This window comes from Argiope bruennichi, chromosome 3 (assembly GCF_947563725.1).
Source record: "Argiope bruennichi chromosome 3, qqArgBrue1.1, whole genome shotgun sequence".
NCBI lineage: Eukaryota > Metazoa > Arthropoda > Arachnida > Araneae > Araneidae > Argiope > Argiope bruennichi.
This window is the reverse complement of record NC_079153.1, coordinates 43,733,420-43,752,678: the sequence shown is the minus strand read 5'-3', so window position 1 is coordinate 43,752,678 and position 19,259 is coordinate 43,733,420. Positions and strand designations below refer to the sequence as shown.

The following is a 19,259-nucleotide window of genomic DNA, read 5'->3' as shown; positions in this document are numbered from 1 at the left end:
TTTTGACTTGTACACAGAAACATATTTTTTTTTATCTGACATATCTTTCAGTACTGTGATGCTCACCTACTTGCAATGTAAAAACTTTTTTAATTTATTTAAAACATTTGAAACAATTAAATTTTATTGTTTTTAATCAACTTTTAAGGCATGCCCAAATCCCTACAATCTCAAATAGGTTGAAAAATTACTCACAATATTACTAAATTCAACATTTAAATAAACATAAAAACAATTATAATGTTTTATCCTTTAGAATAATTCTTATTTGAAAGTGGTGTGAACTTAAAACAGAAAATACAATTTAGTGAACATTTTATTGCTACATCTTGAGCAAAAAATCCAAATAAAATTATAATAAAAAGTATTCTAAATAACATATTAACAGTAAACAGTGGAAACAGGGAAGATTTTAATACTATTCCTCATTTTATTTTTAACAATGTAACAATATTTTTACAACAATAAAAATACAAAGTTTTTTACAACTCATTTTAGTAACCAGAAAACTAAAATAATTGATTTCACAACCTTTACATTGAATGTAAGTGGAATCGGTTACAAACAAGCATGCTTAAATACTACCTGTATAAAAACATATTTTCATATGCAACAATATCATGCTCATGATTTCCCCATCAGTGGCAGAATAAATACATCATGAATATTTGTAGAATGTTTATTGTTTTATTTATTGTTTCTGTTTATTGTTAACCTAGCTGACACATTCGGAAAACAAGATTATACTCTGCTAAAATACTTAAAATACGACTCTCTGAGCTAAAGAAAATCACTGAGCTTTGTCTAGGCAACTATTAACATGATTCTCAAGTGATTGAACATCTTTGAATCCAAACTGGCACAAAGGACATGTAAGCATAGCCACCTCCTATTGAATACAAATTGAATATATTTAAAAATGAAAAAAAAAATAATCTATAATGCATACAAATTTTTAAAAAAATCTTTCAAAATGTTGCAAAACATTTTAAATATACTGCAAATTATTTAAAAAATTCATGTTCATAAAATCATAATTGTGCAATTCATTACTAAATTACAATTTTTTCATTCTGCAGATTAAGGTATTTTTGAAATTATTTCTCCTTTTTTTATGAATAAATAATTAATTGGCTTAAAGTAGTTAATTTTCTTTCTATTCCTTTTCTTTTAATTCAAAAACATATGGTAATATAAAGTATACATATACCAATGGCAATTTTTGCAATTATTTACAAAACTGATCATGGAGGGATGCTAAAGGTCTGTACAAAATCTCTTCCATTATTTAAATTCATCAAATCCAATATGGCAATTTTTTCTTGAATTTTAAAACTATGTGACTCATGACAGTATCTACAGTAGCATACCAGATGGCTAAAAGTTACATCAGCTCTTTAAAATTGCCTACCATTTGGAATCACCAAATTGTAATTTTTCTTCCATTTTTGAAATTAAAAATAATAAAAACTAAAAGTTTATGCTGTGAAATCACATAACTTAATCACATAAAATCACATAACTTAAATTCACATAACAATTTATATGTGTTATATGACATTTACTGACATATAAGATTTTTTAATTATTGCAAACTCGATGAATAAAATCATTTGTAAATAAAAAAATATATTACTGTCATACTTTTTAAATAGACATATATAAAAAAATAAACCTCTAAAACAAAGATTTAAAAAATTAAATATTTCAGGGCAAGCATTTAACTTTTTTTTTTCATAACACAGAATTTATATTTCCATAATATCTAAGAAATTTATCAAATTGCTCGGATATCAGCACCTTTGCAAGTTAGAAATAATACAATTTTTTTTCAAATAAAACAAAGAAAAAAATTTAACCCAAGTCTTATTGAAATATAATTGTTTTGAGTTTAAAATGCCATGTCCCCCATCCCCTTTGAAGCTCAATTATTTCTTTAATCGTTTCAATTTTTCTGCTCTTTAAATAAAATTAAAAAAAAAAAAAGTACTTACTTGACGGCTAGAACCTTGTCTCCGACGTCCTTTGGCTCTTGCTGCTGCATCTGCATGGGCATTTCCAGCACCACTGAAGGAGAAAAAACAATCAAAACTAAAGACAATGTATAAACATCATTTTAAAAATGCTAAAATTACTTTTTTTTCCCCCTTTTTTTTCCAAAAATATTTTTAGAAACACCACCAAAATTTTTCATATTTTTTCATTAAAATTCTAATTAAACTTCTTAAAAATAGTTTCAAGATAATGAGCCCTTCCTTCAAAATATATTGGTACCGAATTTGGTACAGATTAACAGATGCAAATAGGCATTAAATATGCATCAGTAGTTATAAAGATGGTTCTTTCTTAAACCATCGAAGATATCTTGCAAAATTGTTTTCACTTTTTATCAAAACAACTTGCTCAGTAAATTTAATTAATTATAACTACTGAAGAATGGCTTAAATAAGAAATGTGAACAATTGTTTGCGTGAAAATTTTGATATATTAGAAAAATATATAAGCAATATGCATTCCATTAATTTTATTTTTTAAAAAAGAAAATTTAATTTAAAATTAATTTAACAATTAAATACATGGTTAAATATTGATAACTAAGCCTCTTCTTCATAAAAAAAATAAAAATATTACATTCCATGCATTATTCTGTTTTTTGAAAGAAAGAATAACATATTTTTCTAGTCATGGAGCCGCTTGATATCCATTTCAATTGAATATGGAGATTACTGATTTCCATGATTACGGTGAGAAACCTTAAAACACTCCAGTGAATTAATGATTATATTATCTTCTACTCATTATATTATCTTCTTCCTTTTTAATCTCAATATGTCAAACAAACACATTTTCGAAAAAATTTAGGATTTTTTCCTTTTGTAGATTGAATCTTTACAGTCATGTTTCAATAAAATACGTAGCTTATTTTGGTTTAAGAAAATTAGTTTCAGTTTAGTTTAATTTAGTTGAGTTTAGTTAGAAACCTAGTTTCAGTTTTCCTAGTTTATACTTTTTTATATGAAAAATACTTTTGAATGGAATACTATAATACACAAAAATTCCTTTATTTGTAATTATGTTTTAAATTTCATGAAACTATTTTTTTCTATAAGCTATTAATAATTTTAAATATTAATTAATTATAAATGTTCTTAAATGTCAATGTCTGTAATATTTTAATTTGATAGAAATAGCAACAATAAACATAATTTATATTATATATATGGAAATATAGTTTTTAATGAATTAAAAATTAAGTATTTAATTTCTACAAAACATTTACCAAAATTTTCCTTATATTTAACTACTTGTCACTATAAAACTATTTAGTAGTTTGAATATTATGCAAAACTATATTAGCCCCAATGCTAAGTATTTTTGCTCAAAAAAAAAAATCAGTTTGACACATTACCAACCACCATGATTATATGAATTACAAAGAATCTAGAGCACATTATACAGGTAGGATCAAATTTGAGAATATTATTGCTCGAACTTCAAGAATGGCAAGCTCTAACAACTTCAAATTAATTCATTGAAGATTAGGTACTGACAATGGAGATTTGCTTATGCATCAACATGGCAGCTTGTACTACGCATAAACAATGTTTTAAATTTATAATAAACTGACACTCCATCAGATTGAGGACGATGTCAGATATAGGGATGACAGGCTTCATATAATAGTTGGTTCTAGCTTGCCAGATCGATAAAGAAATGGCATGGGATCAAGTTACTACTACTCTGATGATATGATGCCACTTTTACCATAAAGTGATATACCATGGCCAATGATTACCATTAGTGAACCATAGTTCATGCATCAATACTATTGTGAAAAATGTTTAGATTCCCCTGAATGTTTTTGGTAAGGTGGGTTTAGTTTAGTTATATTAATGCCCCATTTGGAAGCAACACAATGACTATGTCAGGAAGGACCTCATAATTCTGAACTCCAGTTAAATGACAAGGACAACACCTAAGCTGGCACCTCTAATCCAAATTTTCACACATCAGTGGGTGAACATACAGCCCTTGGCAACAAATTTAACGTGCACCAGTCCTGTGTATGTGATGGATCTTTAGTGGAATTGAGCTTGACAGGATGGGGGGGGGGGGGGTAATTCCTTTGCAGCTATAAAAAAATTAGTTATTTCATGAAATTTTCCTGTTGTTTCATAATATTTTTGAGTTGCATTTAAAAAAAAACTATTCAATAGTGCAGATTTCTGTACTATAAACTATTTAGAATTTCCCATTCATTTATATAATGTAAATATAAAAATAGCTACTATGCAATTATGATAAATAAAATAGGCACATGTAATGAATTACCAGCTAGAGCAGAAAGATACTGCAGTTTGGAGATCACTAAGTTCTTGAGTCAATCTCTGAATATTTTTCTGAGAAGCTTCCTTTTCATTATTTAACTCTATCTTGTAGACATCCAACTGAAAGAATAAATGGAGAAAGAAATAATTTATAATGTATAAGAAAAGCAAATTTGGGACTGATACATTTTATTAATTTCTTGGACATAAAATTCTTAAAATAAAGACGCTTTAAAATAAAATTTAAAAAAAAAATTATATTGAATATAAAATATCTATATTTCAGACTCCATTAAAAGCCAAAACAATTATTAGCATAAAATATACAATATATTGTGCTTATGCTGTTAGATGTGCAATATATCACAAACACATTTCAATACAGTAATCTGAGTAGAAAATTGCTATGTACAGACTTCTTTTTTTTGCTTTTTTTTTTTCTTTAGACAGATAATTATATTTAAAAAATGGAGGGGCGGGGAATCAATATCAAAAATTTTGATTAAAATTGTTAATTATTTATTTATTGTAGCTGTTAAATTTTCTTTCCTTTTTGAAATTTATATATTGTAACAAATATACAAATAAAACTTTCCAAATGCTGAAAAAACAATCATTGTTTTTACAATAATTATATTATTTTCAAAGTTTAATTTTTTTTAAGTTAATTCCTATAACTTATTATAACTGCATTATCTCAATAGAAGGTACAAGCAACAAAATCTCACAAAAAAGGTAATTTCGGCAAAATTTTCTTTATTAAATGCAATAAATCAGAACATAATTTTTTAGCATAGTTCTGATATAAATAAAATACAGATTCCATTATTCCATGTTTACAAATAAGTACTAATAATTTAACATGATTCTAAATTAAAATAGTAGCTCCTTAGAAAATGATAAATTTTGAATGATCTTCTGTATTAAAATGTATACTTAAAAAATCTAAATATTTTACAGAATAGATTTTCTACTTAACATTAAATAGATTGTCTACTTATAAAAGGTGGGGAAAAGGCAAAATATAGGGTTTATATTAATCAGAAAAAGAGCAAAATAGCCTGAAAAAAAGCATTGTATTTATAGAAAAAAAATATTAAAAATAATTTAAATTCATTAATTATTACTAACTTGTGCTTTGAGGATGGGAATTTCCTCTGATTCTCGACTGGCTGCTTCAAGCTGATTAGAAAGCATTCTAATCTCTCTATCTTTCTCTTCCAATTGTTGTTCAAAGTCAAACAACTTAGCTGTCAGTTCATCAATTTGTTCTAGAGCTCTTTTTGCCTCCTGCTCTCGTCTTAAGAATTGTTCACTCTGAAAATGTATTTGCAATTTTATTTTTAAAAGATCTAAATATTTACATTCTAAAAATTTATTTTATTAAGTTGGTGTGCAATGAGAATCAGTTGCATTGAGAATAAATATGTAGATATCTACACATTTGAATTTCATACAAAATTTAAATTAAAGTAATTAATTAATAAAATATTAATGTTATTTATGAATAATCAAAAAGATACCTTATTTTCAATTTATCCTTCTTTATGTGCTTTTAGAATCATTAAAATAATAAAATATTCTGCCAGAATGTCTAAAATCTAAAATATTATCTATTGCGAGTTTAAAAATAACTAGAAGATATTCTTACAAATTAAACGGAAATAATAATAAAACCTATAGTTTATTACATTAATCATGCAAAGTTTTCATCATGGATTTTATAACAGTTCTTGCAGGAAAATTTGTGCAAACTATGAATGCTTCTAACCTCAGTAAAGCAAAATTGCTAGCTAATAAAATTTATAATTTATTGACATGACAATATTATTATGTAATGAAATACCTGCAACTCGTCTTTGGGTATATAATTTAGTAAGGAGGAAAAATTTTCTAAAATTAATACCAAAAGTTGTGAACAAAAAATGCAAATTTCAAAATGGAAATAGAAAAAAAAGTGGATAAAATATATAAATGTTAATAATGAGCATTAACATTTATTTACAGGTAAAGTAAGAAGAATATTTAGATCTTAAAGTTTGTAATCATGTCTTATATATATATATATTCAAAGAAAATTGCCCTACTTTTTCTTTTTGATCCTTTGATTCAATCTGCAGAAGTTTATCAATTCTGTTGTATTTTTCTTGAAGATCCCTCAAGAGTTTCTTAGTCTCAGAATGACTCATTCTATGAGAAAATAAAAATCGATGATATTCATTCATTCAAAAAAGACATATTAAAAAATAAATCACTGAAAAACCAATTTAAAATTAATCTAAAAAAATCTTAGCAAAATCAGCATTTTTCAAGGTGTCTAAGTTATAAAAAACAAAAAAACAAAGATACTTCTACAATCTATTTTATGCATATAATAATAATTTTCTTTTGTGCTCAAAATTTATTGAGATTCTTATCTATTATCAAATCATAATGAAAAATCTTAATGTAATCTCATATTTGAAATGAAATTTCTTACAAATTATAGCAAATAATCTTTTTAAGATAGCTGTTAGCTTTCATTTTCTTTATTTATAAGTTTTTCATAATTTGGTAAAAATGAATCAAACAATATTTACCTCTCTCTTTCAAGTGCATTCTGCTCCTGAGCAAATTTACTATCAATTTCCTGCAGAGCAGTTAATAGTTTCACTTGTTCTTCATCTAATTTTTGTATTTGATTTGTAGTCTCTTCACATGATTTCATCTTAAGTCCCAAATTTTCACATCTAAAGCAAAATAATAATAACAATATGTAAAAAAGCATTAAAAATGTTCTAAATAAAATGAAATATTTTCAGATTCTATACTGCAATTAAAATTTATTCAAATGTAATATTTATATACAAAATCCCAAGTGCTATTTGTATAATCATATTAATAATAAATGATTGCATGTAAATACCTTCGCAATCAACTAAACTTTTAGATTGCTAATTGAATCTAAAAGCACAAACCAAATAAATTGAGAAATTCGATAATTAACCATTTAAGTATTTCCATAAACAACCATTTAAGCATTTCTATAAATAAACATTTATCTCTTTTTTCATCCATATAAATATTCTTTCCGAGACATCTAAGAAGTATGAAGGCTATTTATAAGCTTTTAAAACCTGTTAGTTCCTATACTGTATAAATCTATTAATCTAGTTTGCAGAAAAGTTAATGTAAAAATATTCCCATCATACATATCTGCAAAACTCTTGATGTATAACAGAAGAAGTGCTTGCAAATGAATCAATAATAAATGGTAAGAAAACTGCAATACATAAAAATTTTAAATACATGAATGCCAAAATATGAAATGATGCACCAATTTTAATATATTTTATTAAAACTTCCAGATTTGGCATTTTAGATTATATATTAATATATAATAACTATGGTCCAGTGAATAATATTGGAAATTTATTTTAAATGACTAATGAATTTTGTGTTGCTTTAGTCAACAAATGTGCTGCAATTAAAAATACATATTTTTTTCAGTCAATTGGCTCCAATAGTTATATTTAGTCAAATATTTTTGATACCATGGAATTTTAAACAAAAAAAAAGTTTCATTTTTAGTAATCAAAACTAATCAAATAATGAAACTTTGATTATTTTACATTAATCAACAGATGCCTTGAGGAATTGGGAGTCTTTTGATTGACCAGTCATTGCAATGTCCTAAAAGTGTCAGAGTGGTATTCAAAAAGTTTCATAACTCTATTTTTTTCAGTTACAAAAAAGTGAATCTTTTTTTTTTTTTTGTATGCAATGAATATTTCATTAAATATGAATTATTTAATTTATTTTAAAATAATAAAATCAAGAAATTGTATGAAAATTTAGATTACACAATCTAAATATAATTTTCTTTTATTATATTTAAATATATATAATATCTAAATATAATATATATACACTGAATATAATTTTCTTATGCCATTCAGAGTAATTTTCCCATTAGAACTATACATTTATCTTTAAAGATTTTTTAATCAACTGTTGAGTATATATTACAATGGACACTATGCATGTTGTTAAAAAAAAAAAAAAGGTTTAAAGCTAATATACTGTATAATTTAGAGACCCAGACAAGCAAAAACAGCAATTGGTATTCCATTCATAAAATATTCTTTTTTATTATTATTATTACTATTTTTAAATATTACAGAAACTGGGCGACGATAAATATGCTTGTTTGATGCACAAAGCAGTTCTAAGATGGATTGAGTCAAATTTGAAGAAATCAAATTCTATCCCCAGACCAAATTCGTAATTAAAAATTGGATTGCAGAATACTGTAGAAATGTCAAGATAAAATTAAACATATCACACATCTTACTCCAATTCATTACTATTAACATTATATAAAAAGGACACAAAATCGGATGTTTTAAAATAATAGATCTATTAAAAGGAAAAAGAAATTATGAAAACTATATTTGTTTTAACTAATATTATAAGAATAATTAAGTTTGGGCCATTTTATAAAAACCTTTCTGGTTATGTATATAATACATGATATATATTCTATTTTCAATATTGAGCCTTGATGTGTAATTGGACCATCTGTCATTTTTGTATCAAATTATAAAATCTATAAACAAAATTTCAGCTCAAAAATCTAAAAATTTTCCTACTTTAATAGAAGTGCATAGCTTAAGCTATTCAATAAAGAAATTAAAAAATACTGAACAGGAGCAATATATATTATAGGAATCATGAAAAATGAAATTAATTACAAAAGAAATATAAGAAATTCTCTATACTGTGCAATTTTCCATAATACAATATTCAGATAATATTTGGTTTTTTAAATGCATTATATAAAAGTATACAGTCTCATTTTTCTTTTTACCTTGACTTGAGTTCATTGTGATCAGAAAGTTGACCTTTGAGATCAGCATTTTCTTTATCTTTTGTTTCACAAACCAATTTCAGGTTGTTAATCTACAAGGAAAAAAAATGATAAAATATGTATAAATATATATTTATACAAATTACATCATAAATATTTTTAAAAAATAAAATGTGAAATATAATATTTTGAATTTTAAATTCAGTGAATTGTTAATAAATAATTAAAAAAATATATTCATATAAATTACTTATTCAATAGTTTGATCAATTCGGTTGTATAACATTTCTTAATTTACATAGATTAGAAATTTTTTGCTATTAAAAAATAAAATACCATAAATATATACATAATTGAGTTCTGCTAATTTTTATAACAACACATGACATTTTGATTTAAAGGACATTTGAATGACTATTGACAGACATTAAATGATAAACCTGTTTGAAAAATTTAATAACCACTATTAACAATATAGTTGGAAATTTTTTCCCACTTTTAATAATTTTCATTCTCAGCCTGTTAATTTATTATTTTAATACAAAATAGGTTTCAAAATATATCAGACATTACTAAATCATTCCGTAAAATTTGAAAAAAAATTATTTCTTTTGTTTCTGATAAAATGGATTTATGCTCATCAGTGACTTTCTGGGTTAGGGCATAACATAGCTGCAGAGCAGAATCAAAGAAAAAAAATTGCTTACTGATTCTACTCTCTAATTGTACTCTTAATCAACTTAATCAAAAAAAATCAATAGACCAATATGCATGTTAGTAATGAATAGCTCAATGAGTTCAGGTTGGATGCAAAAAGACCTTTAAGTATTCTTTCAAATATGCAGCAATTTCTCCTAAAAGTTCTCCAGAAAGACAAACAATTTCTATATATTAGTGCTAAATCAATGTCTCGGGCTCTAGCTAAGTGTCAAGATCACTTTGCAAATTTCCTCTTTATCATAAGTCATTGGTTCATGGACATTATAAGATTTGTTAGGCCAAATGGTATTAGAACCATAACAGTACATTTCTAGGCTTTTATTATACTGATTGAAAAAAAAATATCAAGTAAATAACAACCATAATTTTGTATAATTATTCATTCACAGAATTTTGAAATGTGTGAATTCACAGAATTTCACACATTATATAGCAAGAAAAAAAAGTATTTACAGATTCTTTTTACTGATTAAAAAATATTAAAGTATCATTGAAAAAAATTAGCCAGCATTGACATAGCAAGTTTCCAACAGAATGTATAGCCACTTAGGGAATTTAAATTTTAGTGTTACTTGGTGAAAAATTTTAAAATTTTTAGTTTGATCAAGAATTAAGCCAGTTACAACTCATTAGAAAGTCAGATAATTTTTATATTAAAGGTTTCATATTCACTTATAATTAGTTTAGTAAGAATAACTATCAATAGAAACACACACACACACACGAAAAAAAATTACCTCTGCATTCTGTGTTTCAACTAGCTGCAGAAGTTCTGAAACTTTTTTTTCTGTTTCTTTCAACTGTTGTTTTACTTCCTCTTCTTCCTGAAATTTTTTTTATCAATATATCAAAATTCCTTAGTGATAGAAGGGAATATATTTAATATTATATAAAATAATTTAAAATCAATAAATATTATATAAACTCTTAATGCACATTGAATATTGATTTCATTTTTAATAGACTTCAAATAAAAAAAAGACCAATGTCAGATACACGAAATATGAATTTTGAAAATTTTACTATACTTATGAGTTAGTAGCTGATTTTTATTTTTAAAAAAATATCCCATATGCAATAACATATTGATACATAATGAAATTTTAATACAATAAATATTGCAGGCAACAGCAAAAAAAATTATTAAAATAAACGTACTTTGAATTTTTTTGCTTGTATGATTTCAAAATCTAATTCATTGTCACTGCAAGGTGAATTTTCACGCTAAAATAATTGTAAAAAACACAAATCATCAGCCATTACATAAAAATAAAAAGTTTTATTTTCTTTAAAACTATAGAACAAAAACAAAAGTAACATGTATTATAGAAAAATCAGATAAGTTTTAAAATATAAGAATCTAATTAGAATATAAAATATATACCTACACTTGTTTATTATTAAAAATTATATCTAAAAATGATGTTAGAATCAATATTTTCTATGTATTGATGCAATGTGTATTTTCATACTAAAATAATTGTACAATAAACAAAATGTCATAATACTTATACTTCAAATTGGTAGCAACATAACAAAATTTTCATTATAACCATTTCAGTTTAGAAATAATTTTCTTTAAAAAAAAAAGACTTCTAAATATAAATAAACAAAAAAAAACCTACAAGTTATTAGTCTCTTAAAAATAAAAAATAAAAACCCTGTTAAAACACAAAGTAATTGCACACATAAAAAACACAAATTTAACTAAATAGTATTTTTTTTTTAAGTTAGAGATTTCTTGGATGACTGGCTCACATTAAGATGAGAACTAAAGGAAGTTTCTATCTAGATTATTACAAATTAAATAATAGAAACTAATATTAGAAACTTAGGAATTTATTTAATATACATCGGAAAATATAAATTAATAAATAGAAAAATCTCTATTGTTCTTTATTGAGAAAAAAAATGTAAAAATAAAATAAATATTAAGAAGAAAAACAAATACACATTTTTAGAGAATATCAACAAATATGTTTATAATTTATTGATAAATTCTGATGCAGTTCTTCACTTTTTAAAGTGAAAGTGTCATTTCTTTTGCATAACATTTATTTATACAGGATGTTTATAAAGTCCCGGACCCATTTTGATGTTTAATAACTCATAAAATAATAAAGATATAAACACACTTATTGCATTTATTGATGGAATGACTCATATATTTTCCTTTTCAGGTTTGAATATTTTTACTTTTGTAAATATCGTCTGCGCGTGTGGTGAATTTCAGATAATTTCATTTTCCAGTCTAAATATCTGTACTTTTCTAAATATTGTCTGCTTATTAATTGCATTTTTCTCTCTTTTGTTTTTGGCAACTATTGCAATGTTATGTTTACTTTGATGTGTTTGTTCTATGTAGTACTTTTGTATGTGATGTTTTATTCGAGCGGATTTTAAGGAGAATGCATACACCACAAGAGAAAGCACAGATTTTATGGTGGTTCATAGAAATGAAATCGATAGTGCAAGCACAGAGAAATTTCAGAAGAATTTACCAAAAAGATCCTCCATCCAAAAACAGCATCTTGCGGTGGAAAAAGAATTTTCTAGAAATTGGAAGTATCGAAGATAAGAAACGTTCCAGACGTCCTTGCACAAGTGATTTTGATGTTGAGCGTGTCAGAGAGACATTTTTACACAATCCTAGAATATCTGTGAGATCAGCGGCAACAGAATTGGATATGCCAATTTCGACGGTGTACAAGGTTATTAAGAAAAAATTAAGACTACAGGCATACAAAGTTCAAATTGTTCAAGTTCAACCGAACGATAGGCCTAGGAGGATGGCCTTTGCAACAGATATGCTAAGGAGGATAGAAGATGCTGCTGATTTTCTGAAGAGCATAATGTTCTCCGATGAAGCATCCTTTCATGTTTCTGGCATTGTTAATCGCCATAAAGTGTGCAAATGGCTCTGTGGATGCCGACATGCTTGTCGCTACCTGGCGTGAAATTGACTATCGACTTGATATTCTCCGTGCGACGAAGGGGGCACACGTGGGAGTTCATTGACAAGGGTCATGAAACTTTTTGAGTCTATTTAACCATTTATGTTATTAATTTAAATCTATCTTTATTATTTTATGAGTTATTAAACATCAAAATGGGTCCGAGACTTTATAAACACCCTGTATTTCAATTTCTTGAATTACAAAACAGTAACTAATAAAATTTGTAATTATTGTATATAAATTGCATTTTTATACAATATACATTTTTTAACAGCATTGATTGAACAGCATACCTGGGAGATAGTGAACGATTTTTGACGTAGTTCTGTATTCTCTTTTTCAAGCTCCTCAATTTTCAAATGAGCTTCTTCCAAAGACAATCTCTGCTGCGACAAAGATGCAGTCATTTGGCTGTGCCACTCTGAGATGGTACGCAATTGGTCCTTCATCAATGCATTATTATATTTCAGAGCCTCTAGATGATTATAGAATATACAGAAATTTTATTTTGGAAGATAAATTTAAAATTGATTTGAATATCATATCTTTTGGGAATAGAATACATAAAAATTATATTTCTTATTTACAAGTTGGAACTCTTATGAATTTTTTGCCAATATGGAAAACGTGAATTACTAAGGAAGAGACCTCCACTAGTTTCTTTTTAGTTAAGCTGTTCACATAATTTCTAGTTTTTATCATAATTGCATTCTATAACTATTATATAAACTTTACAAAAACTGAAAATTAAAAGAAAGAAATAGTAAATAGTAAAATAACTTCAAGAAATGAAAAAATGTGTCCTCGTGACATTTCTAGAGAGAATTGCAACATACTTTATTTTATCACCTCATATTAACAAGTGATTTCATTAGGTTTTTCATTTTAATAGAAAGAACTTTGCTCAAATTTTTTAAAGACAGTTTCTGGAATTTTCTATTTTGAATTCAGCTTTAATATAGCAGAATACTTTTTGCACTTCAGGAAATGAATGAAAAATGAGAGGAACCTATTATTTTTTAAAGAATTGACAAAATTAATAGAGAATATCACTAATAGCAAAGATATACTTGTGAAGTAACAGTAATTCCTGTTTCCACAGCTAACAAAGCTTTACTAAATTTTTTGTGCAAAAAAAAAAAAAAAAAAAAAAACCTTTGTTTAGCGCCAATATAAGATGCCAAGGATTTACAATTGCTACTAGAAAAATGTGATAGTGCAGCTTACCACCATCATAATCATGACGAAGTTCAAAAATAAAATACAAAATAATATAATTACAATCAACACTTGCAAAGGATTCATAATTATTTTTTGCTGCAAATGAAATTTGGATTAAGTTTTAAACAAATAATCTTGAAAAGTGACAACTATATTTCAGTACTTATATTGCCAAATCACTAATGCAAGGTGGCTGATAAGTTTAAGAGTTTCCAATTTGTAAATTTCCATCAAAATTATATACTTAAATAAATAATGACAGAATATACAAGAATAATCATTATAGCAAAAAATAAGAATAACAATAATGTGACCCCAAATATTATCCTGCTTATATGTTATAATAGAATAGCATTCTATTAAAGACAATTTTAATTGCCAAGGTTTAAAGGTACATATTAAAACAGAATAGTTTGAAATATTAGTTTAACATTAAAAATACTTAATCCTGGTAGTTCTAGCAGAATAATTTGCATTATAAAAAATTTAAAGAAGGAAATATGATTAAATTTGTTGTGTTATATCATTTCTAATTCTTCTTTTTAAATTCTTGGTACTAAATTTAAATACAGTATACAGACTAGATTCAAGATGCAAGGAATTTAGTAAGAATTAAATATATTAGCAAAAGTGAAAATTAAAAGTTATAACTAGAGCATAAATTTAAAAGTATGTAAAAAAATAAATAAAATCTCAGAGTCTAAGTGTGTGATGTATTTAAAAATAATATTAACAACTGTTCTATATACAATAACAGTCATTTCTAGATAGGTGGACATTAAGAACAGGAGGCAGAAATTTTCAAAATACAAATGTACTATATAATTTGCTTAATTGAACTACATTGTGAAGAAAATCTGCGCATGAAATAGCTATTATCATCATGTAGATGCTTAAATTTATCTGCAAAAGTTACCCAAAATAATTTAAATGAACTTGCGAGATTAAATGAGTTTAGTTTTTCAGTTTCTAATGAAAAATTAGAATACTATTGTATTACCAAATTGATATTTTAAATACATTTTGTACAAAAATGTAAGTAACTGAAATAAATTAATTTAATTTAATGAATTTCATTTTTTCCCCTTTTCAGCATTATAAAATCATAAATTTTTTTGTAAAGCACAAAATGAATTTTAAAAAGTAAATCAAGTAAAAAGAAATTAAAATAGACTTAATTTCCGAGAATTACAGTACAGTCAACACATTTTTAAAAAAATAAATAGTCCCACATATATAAAAAGAAAGCAAAAAAATTCAGTTTCATAAAAAAATAATAAATAAATAGAAAATACTACTAAATACCTTTCATGGACTCATTGTCTTCAACTAATTCTACAAGACGCTTTTGAATTTCCACATTACTCAAATCCTGAATGGGAAAGGCACTTCCCAAATCATACTGGCTATTGGCCATTTCTCTCTCCTCCTCTCCATCTACTGGGGGAGGAATCAAACTAAATTCTGAAGAGTCAAATGATTCATGTCTTCCATTTTCAATGGGAGACACCTCTGCAGATGCCATATTTTCTAGAATGAAAATGAATTAAATAAGTTTGAAGCAGTCAATTTTCAAATAAAATTTTTAATTCTTCTAATTTATGATGCAGATATATAATAAATAATGCAGTAAATTAATAAAATTCATAGTTAAGAAAAATTGGACATAGTTAAAATATAAAAAAATGCACTATTAATTTAGGAATTTAAAAAAAACTTCAATGGATTAAAGTATTTTGATTACATCTTATTTCAGTGTTTTAAATGCATGCATTTTTTAAAAAAATTCTGATTATATTTTATTTTTAAATTGATTACAGGAGATTAGTATAGATAACAACATAGTTTATCTAAACAAATAGTTTAGTTTAGATACCATATATTTTTGAATATAAGCCAATATATGTATAAGCAGAAAATAAGTTTTTTTTCTCCCTCTTAAAAAATTTATTATTTTAATTTTGTTTAAATGATGATCAGAATGGGAAATTTGAACATTGTAGTTTTATTTATGGTAATATTCCAATATTTTAATTTCTATTCAACAAAATAATACATTTTCTTGATTTAAGAAATTAGTCAAATAAAGTTTTTAAAAAACTATAGATGGGTATAATAAAATTATGGCAAAAATGCAATGAATTCATCCAAGTTATTCTTAAATATTTTTAAGATATTTAAAATATTTGAGACATATAAAATTATTTTAGTCTCCACTCTGAAGTAATAGAAAGAAAAGAGAATTACAGTGCACTCCCGATTATCCGCGGAATTGGGTGGCGCGGCCGCCGCGGATAACAAAAATCGCGGATAATCCGAAAAAAGCTAAAAACGGGTATAGCAAAAAAGAAAACAGTCATTCCAACTTTGAAAAATCGTTTTATGTACAATATAACGTAAAATAAACAGCAGGAAGTGTTTAACTAACGCTTAATATTTTAGTATATCACTCAAAACTAACCTAAAATGCATTTTGTTAATGAAAACAGAAAAGTGCTTTGTACTTACGAGAGGTGTCAAGGATACACAGAAAAATTAATACATATGTACTGTTTTAATACTGTAATGTATTATGCAATTACAAAAGCATAACTGTACAACTGCACATTTTTGAAAAAATCAGTAAAAAAAAAAAAAAAAACTTTGTGCGGCCGGCGCGGATAATCCGCACCGCGGATAATTGGGAGTCTACTGTATTTATTAAAGTAGAAATTAATTTAAAAAACAAATATTTTTAAAACACCGAGTTAGACTTCTTTAAAAAAAACATAAAGAGGGAATGAATACTCTGCTTTTCATAAAGCAATTGCTAATAAATTAAATGCATAAATATTTTATATAATAGATATAAAAATAACTTTTCAAAATATTATTAAACAGAAAATTATAGGTTATTCCTATAAGTGTGCATAAGTTAATATTAATGAATATCACTTAAAATTATTCTACATTTTTTTAATTATTAAAATAAGAATGCAAATTTAATTCTGATGAGCAATAAAATTATCATCCTCTTTCTGATCAGTAGTAAAAATGATATTTAACAAAAATGGCAAAAACATATAAGTAAATTGGGAACTTTAAAACATGCAAAAACCTCCACATCAATAAAAATTAAAAGATAGTTTCAAATAACTTATTTCATAATTATCAGGTATCATGTGTTTAAATGTGCACTTTCATTCTAATGAATTATAACTAAAAATTATTCTTTTTTTATTATTATTGTTTTCATTAATATTTAAACATATGTGCAATCATAAGAATAATCTAACTTTTTAAAGGAGAATTGAATATATTTCAAAGACAAATAATAGTTAAATTTTCAACAAGAGGTATAAAAATTTGTGCTTCTTATATTGTCAAAATAAATTCCTTAACAATATTTCAGATTTTTGCACATTTGAACAAAAATACAAGTTACAAAAAGGTTTTCATATTTGACTAAGTTCTTTTAATAATTTAGAAAAATTGTTAAATCAGATAACTGAAGTTGAATAAATGGAATGTTTTTGTATAACATTAAAGTAATTTACCCTTATAGGGGTTTAAGTGCAAATATTAATCATCAAAGATTTAAAATAGTGCAATAAATTATCTGCAATGACATAACTTAAATTTCACTTGACACTTTTATCCACTTAAGGAAATCTTATCATTATATTTATGGATAGCAATTGATGCGACAATCTTGTCTCTGAACTTCTATTGTATTAATTAGTTCAAATATTGCTAAAATTACACTCAGAAAATATATTGCAAGTTTCTTTTGCAACTCTGTTTTAGAAAAAAAACTTCATTCTCTTTGTAGATCTTTCCTTGCTGAACAAAATTTTTAAACATATATTGAAAGAAGATTTTAACCAGATATACTTAAATTTTTTCATATCTTTTATATATCATTATATTAATGCACTCATACTGATTTTAGGCAACTATGCATTGACATCAAGCACATAATGAGATAGCCTCTAAGTACTTTAATGACAATTTATAAGATTTTGTGTATTTTAAAACTAATATAGTTTTTTTTAACATCAAATTTTTTTTAATATTTTATAACACCAAAATTTTATTACAATCAGCAAAAGTAAAATCAATAACAGTGGAAGAGGAAAGAATATTTTAATGAACCATAGGACAAAATAACGACGAAAAAATTTGTAACTCTCAAATCTAATTATTAACAGTTAAGTTTTTAAAAAATGAAATTCTCATATGGAATTTTTAAAAATCCAACAAAATAATAAAATACCATTATATAAAAAAATCTGAATGTTTTTCTAGTTTAAAACAAACTATCTCATGAATTAAAACGATGAGCAATCGTGGCAACAAGAAATTAATAAATTTTTTAAACAAAAGTTCACACTAAAGCATTTAATATACATGTTGTAATAATAAATGAAGGAAGCTAAGTAATTTTCACATGACAAACTGAAATACAAGGAAGTATTTCATTTTAAGAAAATGACATGCAATTTTCGTGTTATTTATTAATTTTTGATGACAAACATTAAATATTTATACAATAATTTCAATTTACTTGAAGTTTCTAGGTATAATCTTTCAATAGTCTTTGAAGTTTCTGTCTTACCTACTTGTGACACGAAAAAGGAAAACCGAAACAATTGCAATAGTATAAGCAAGAGGAAACATTCAGAATAAAGTTGCCAGATTTTTTTTGAAATTATTAGTATTTTAAGAATACGCGCATCTAAAAATTTAAAAAAAAATACAAAAGAACTTTAATACAATCTCCTTTATTTACATCTGATGAATTTCATTTTTTTATTACTTCAAAAATCAGATAATGAAATTACATTCATTAGGAAAAGTTATAGAAGTGAAATGCATGGATTGGATTTATAAAAATTCCAGTGCTTGTATATTTAAACTTAATAATTTGAATTTAAATGGAATTTATCCTTTAATTAAATATTCAAACATTTTTTTTAAACAGTAACCCAGTCATTGGTTTCAACTTTCATTCATTGTTGAAATAGAATTTAACTCTTAATAGAAAACAAATAGTTTCGAGGAACGAGATTCGAGGGCGAATCACATTTTTTTAGGCTCTCAAATTCGATGTTGTCAATTTATTGTAAACAAAAAAAAAACTCAAAGAAAAATAATAATGATCTCATAGATAAAGATATTACGTAGTCTCCAAAACAAATAAAC

General features: G+C 25.1%; 1 protein-coding gene across 1 annotated transcript; it reads right to left on the bottom strand.

Annotated features, from left to right (window-relative positions):
* Window positions 1-394: 394 nt before the first annotated feature.
* LOC129964194 (NF-kappa-B essential modulator-like) lies at window positions 395-18,722 on the bottom strand. Its single transcript, XM_056078915.1, has 12 exons — window positions 18,677-18,722; window positions 15,381-15,605; window positions 13,148-13,329; window positions 11,056-11,121; window positions 10,635-10,721; window positions 9,178-9,269; window positions 6,908-7,057; window positions 6,416-6,518; window positions 5,460-5,645; window positions 4,333-4,448; window positions 1,995-2,067; window positions 395-889 (listed from the first exon to the last, which is right to left on the bottom strand). The coding sequence occupies exons 2-12, from the start codon at window positions 15,598-15,600 to the stop codon at window positions 791-793; spliced, it is 1,374 nt and encodes a 457-aa protein (XP_055934890.1). The 5' UTR covers window positions 15,601-15,605; window positions 18,677-18,722; the 3' UTR covers window positions 395-790.
* Window positions 18,723-19,259: the final 537 nt, after the last annotated feature.

Excerpts from the sequence above, each read along its gene's own strand:
- LOC129964194 (XM_056078915.1), bottom strand. The coding sequence starts at position 15,600 with ATGGCATCTGCAGAGGTGTCTCCCATTGAAAATGGAAGACATGAATCA. Across the intron at positions 9,270-10,634 it reads TTGAAACACAGAATGCAGAG|ATTAACAACCTGAAATTGGT; the intron begins GTAATTTTTTTT and ends TTTTCCTTGTAG. Across the intron at positions 890-1,994 it reads GACAAGGTTCTAGCCGTCAA|GAGGTGGCTATGCTTACATG; the intron begins GTAAGTACTTTT and ends TGTATTCAATAG.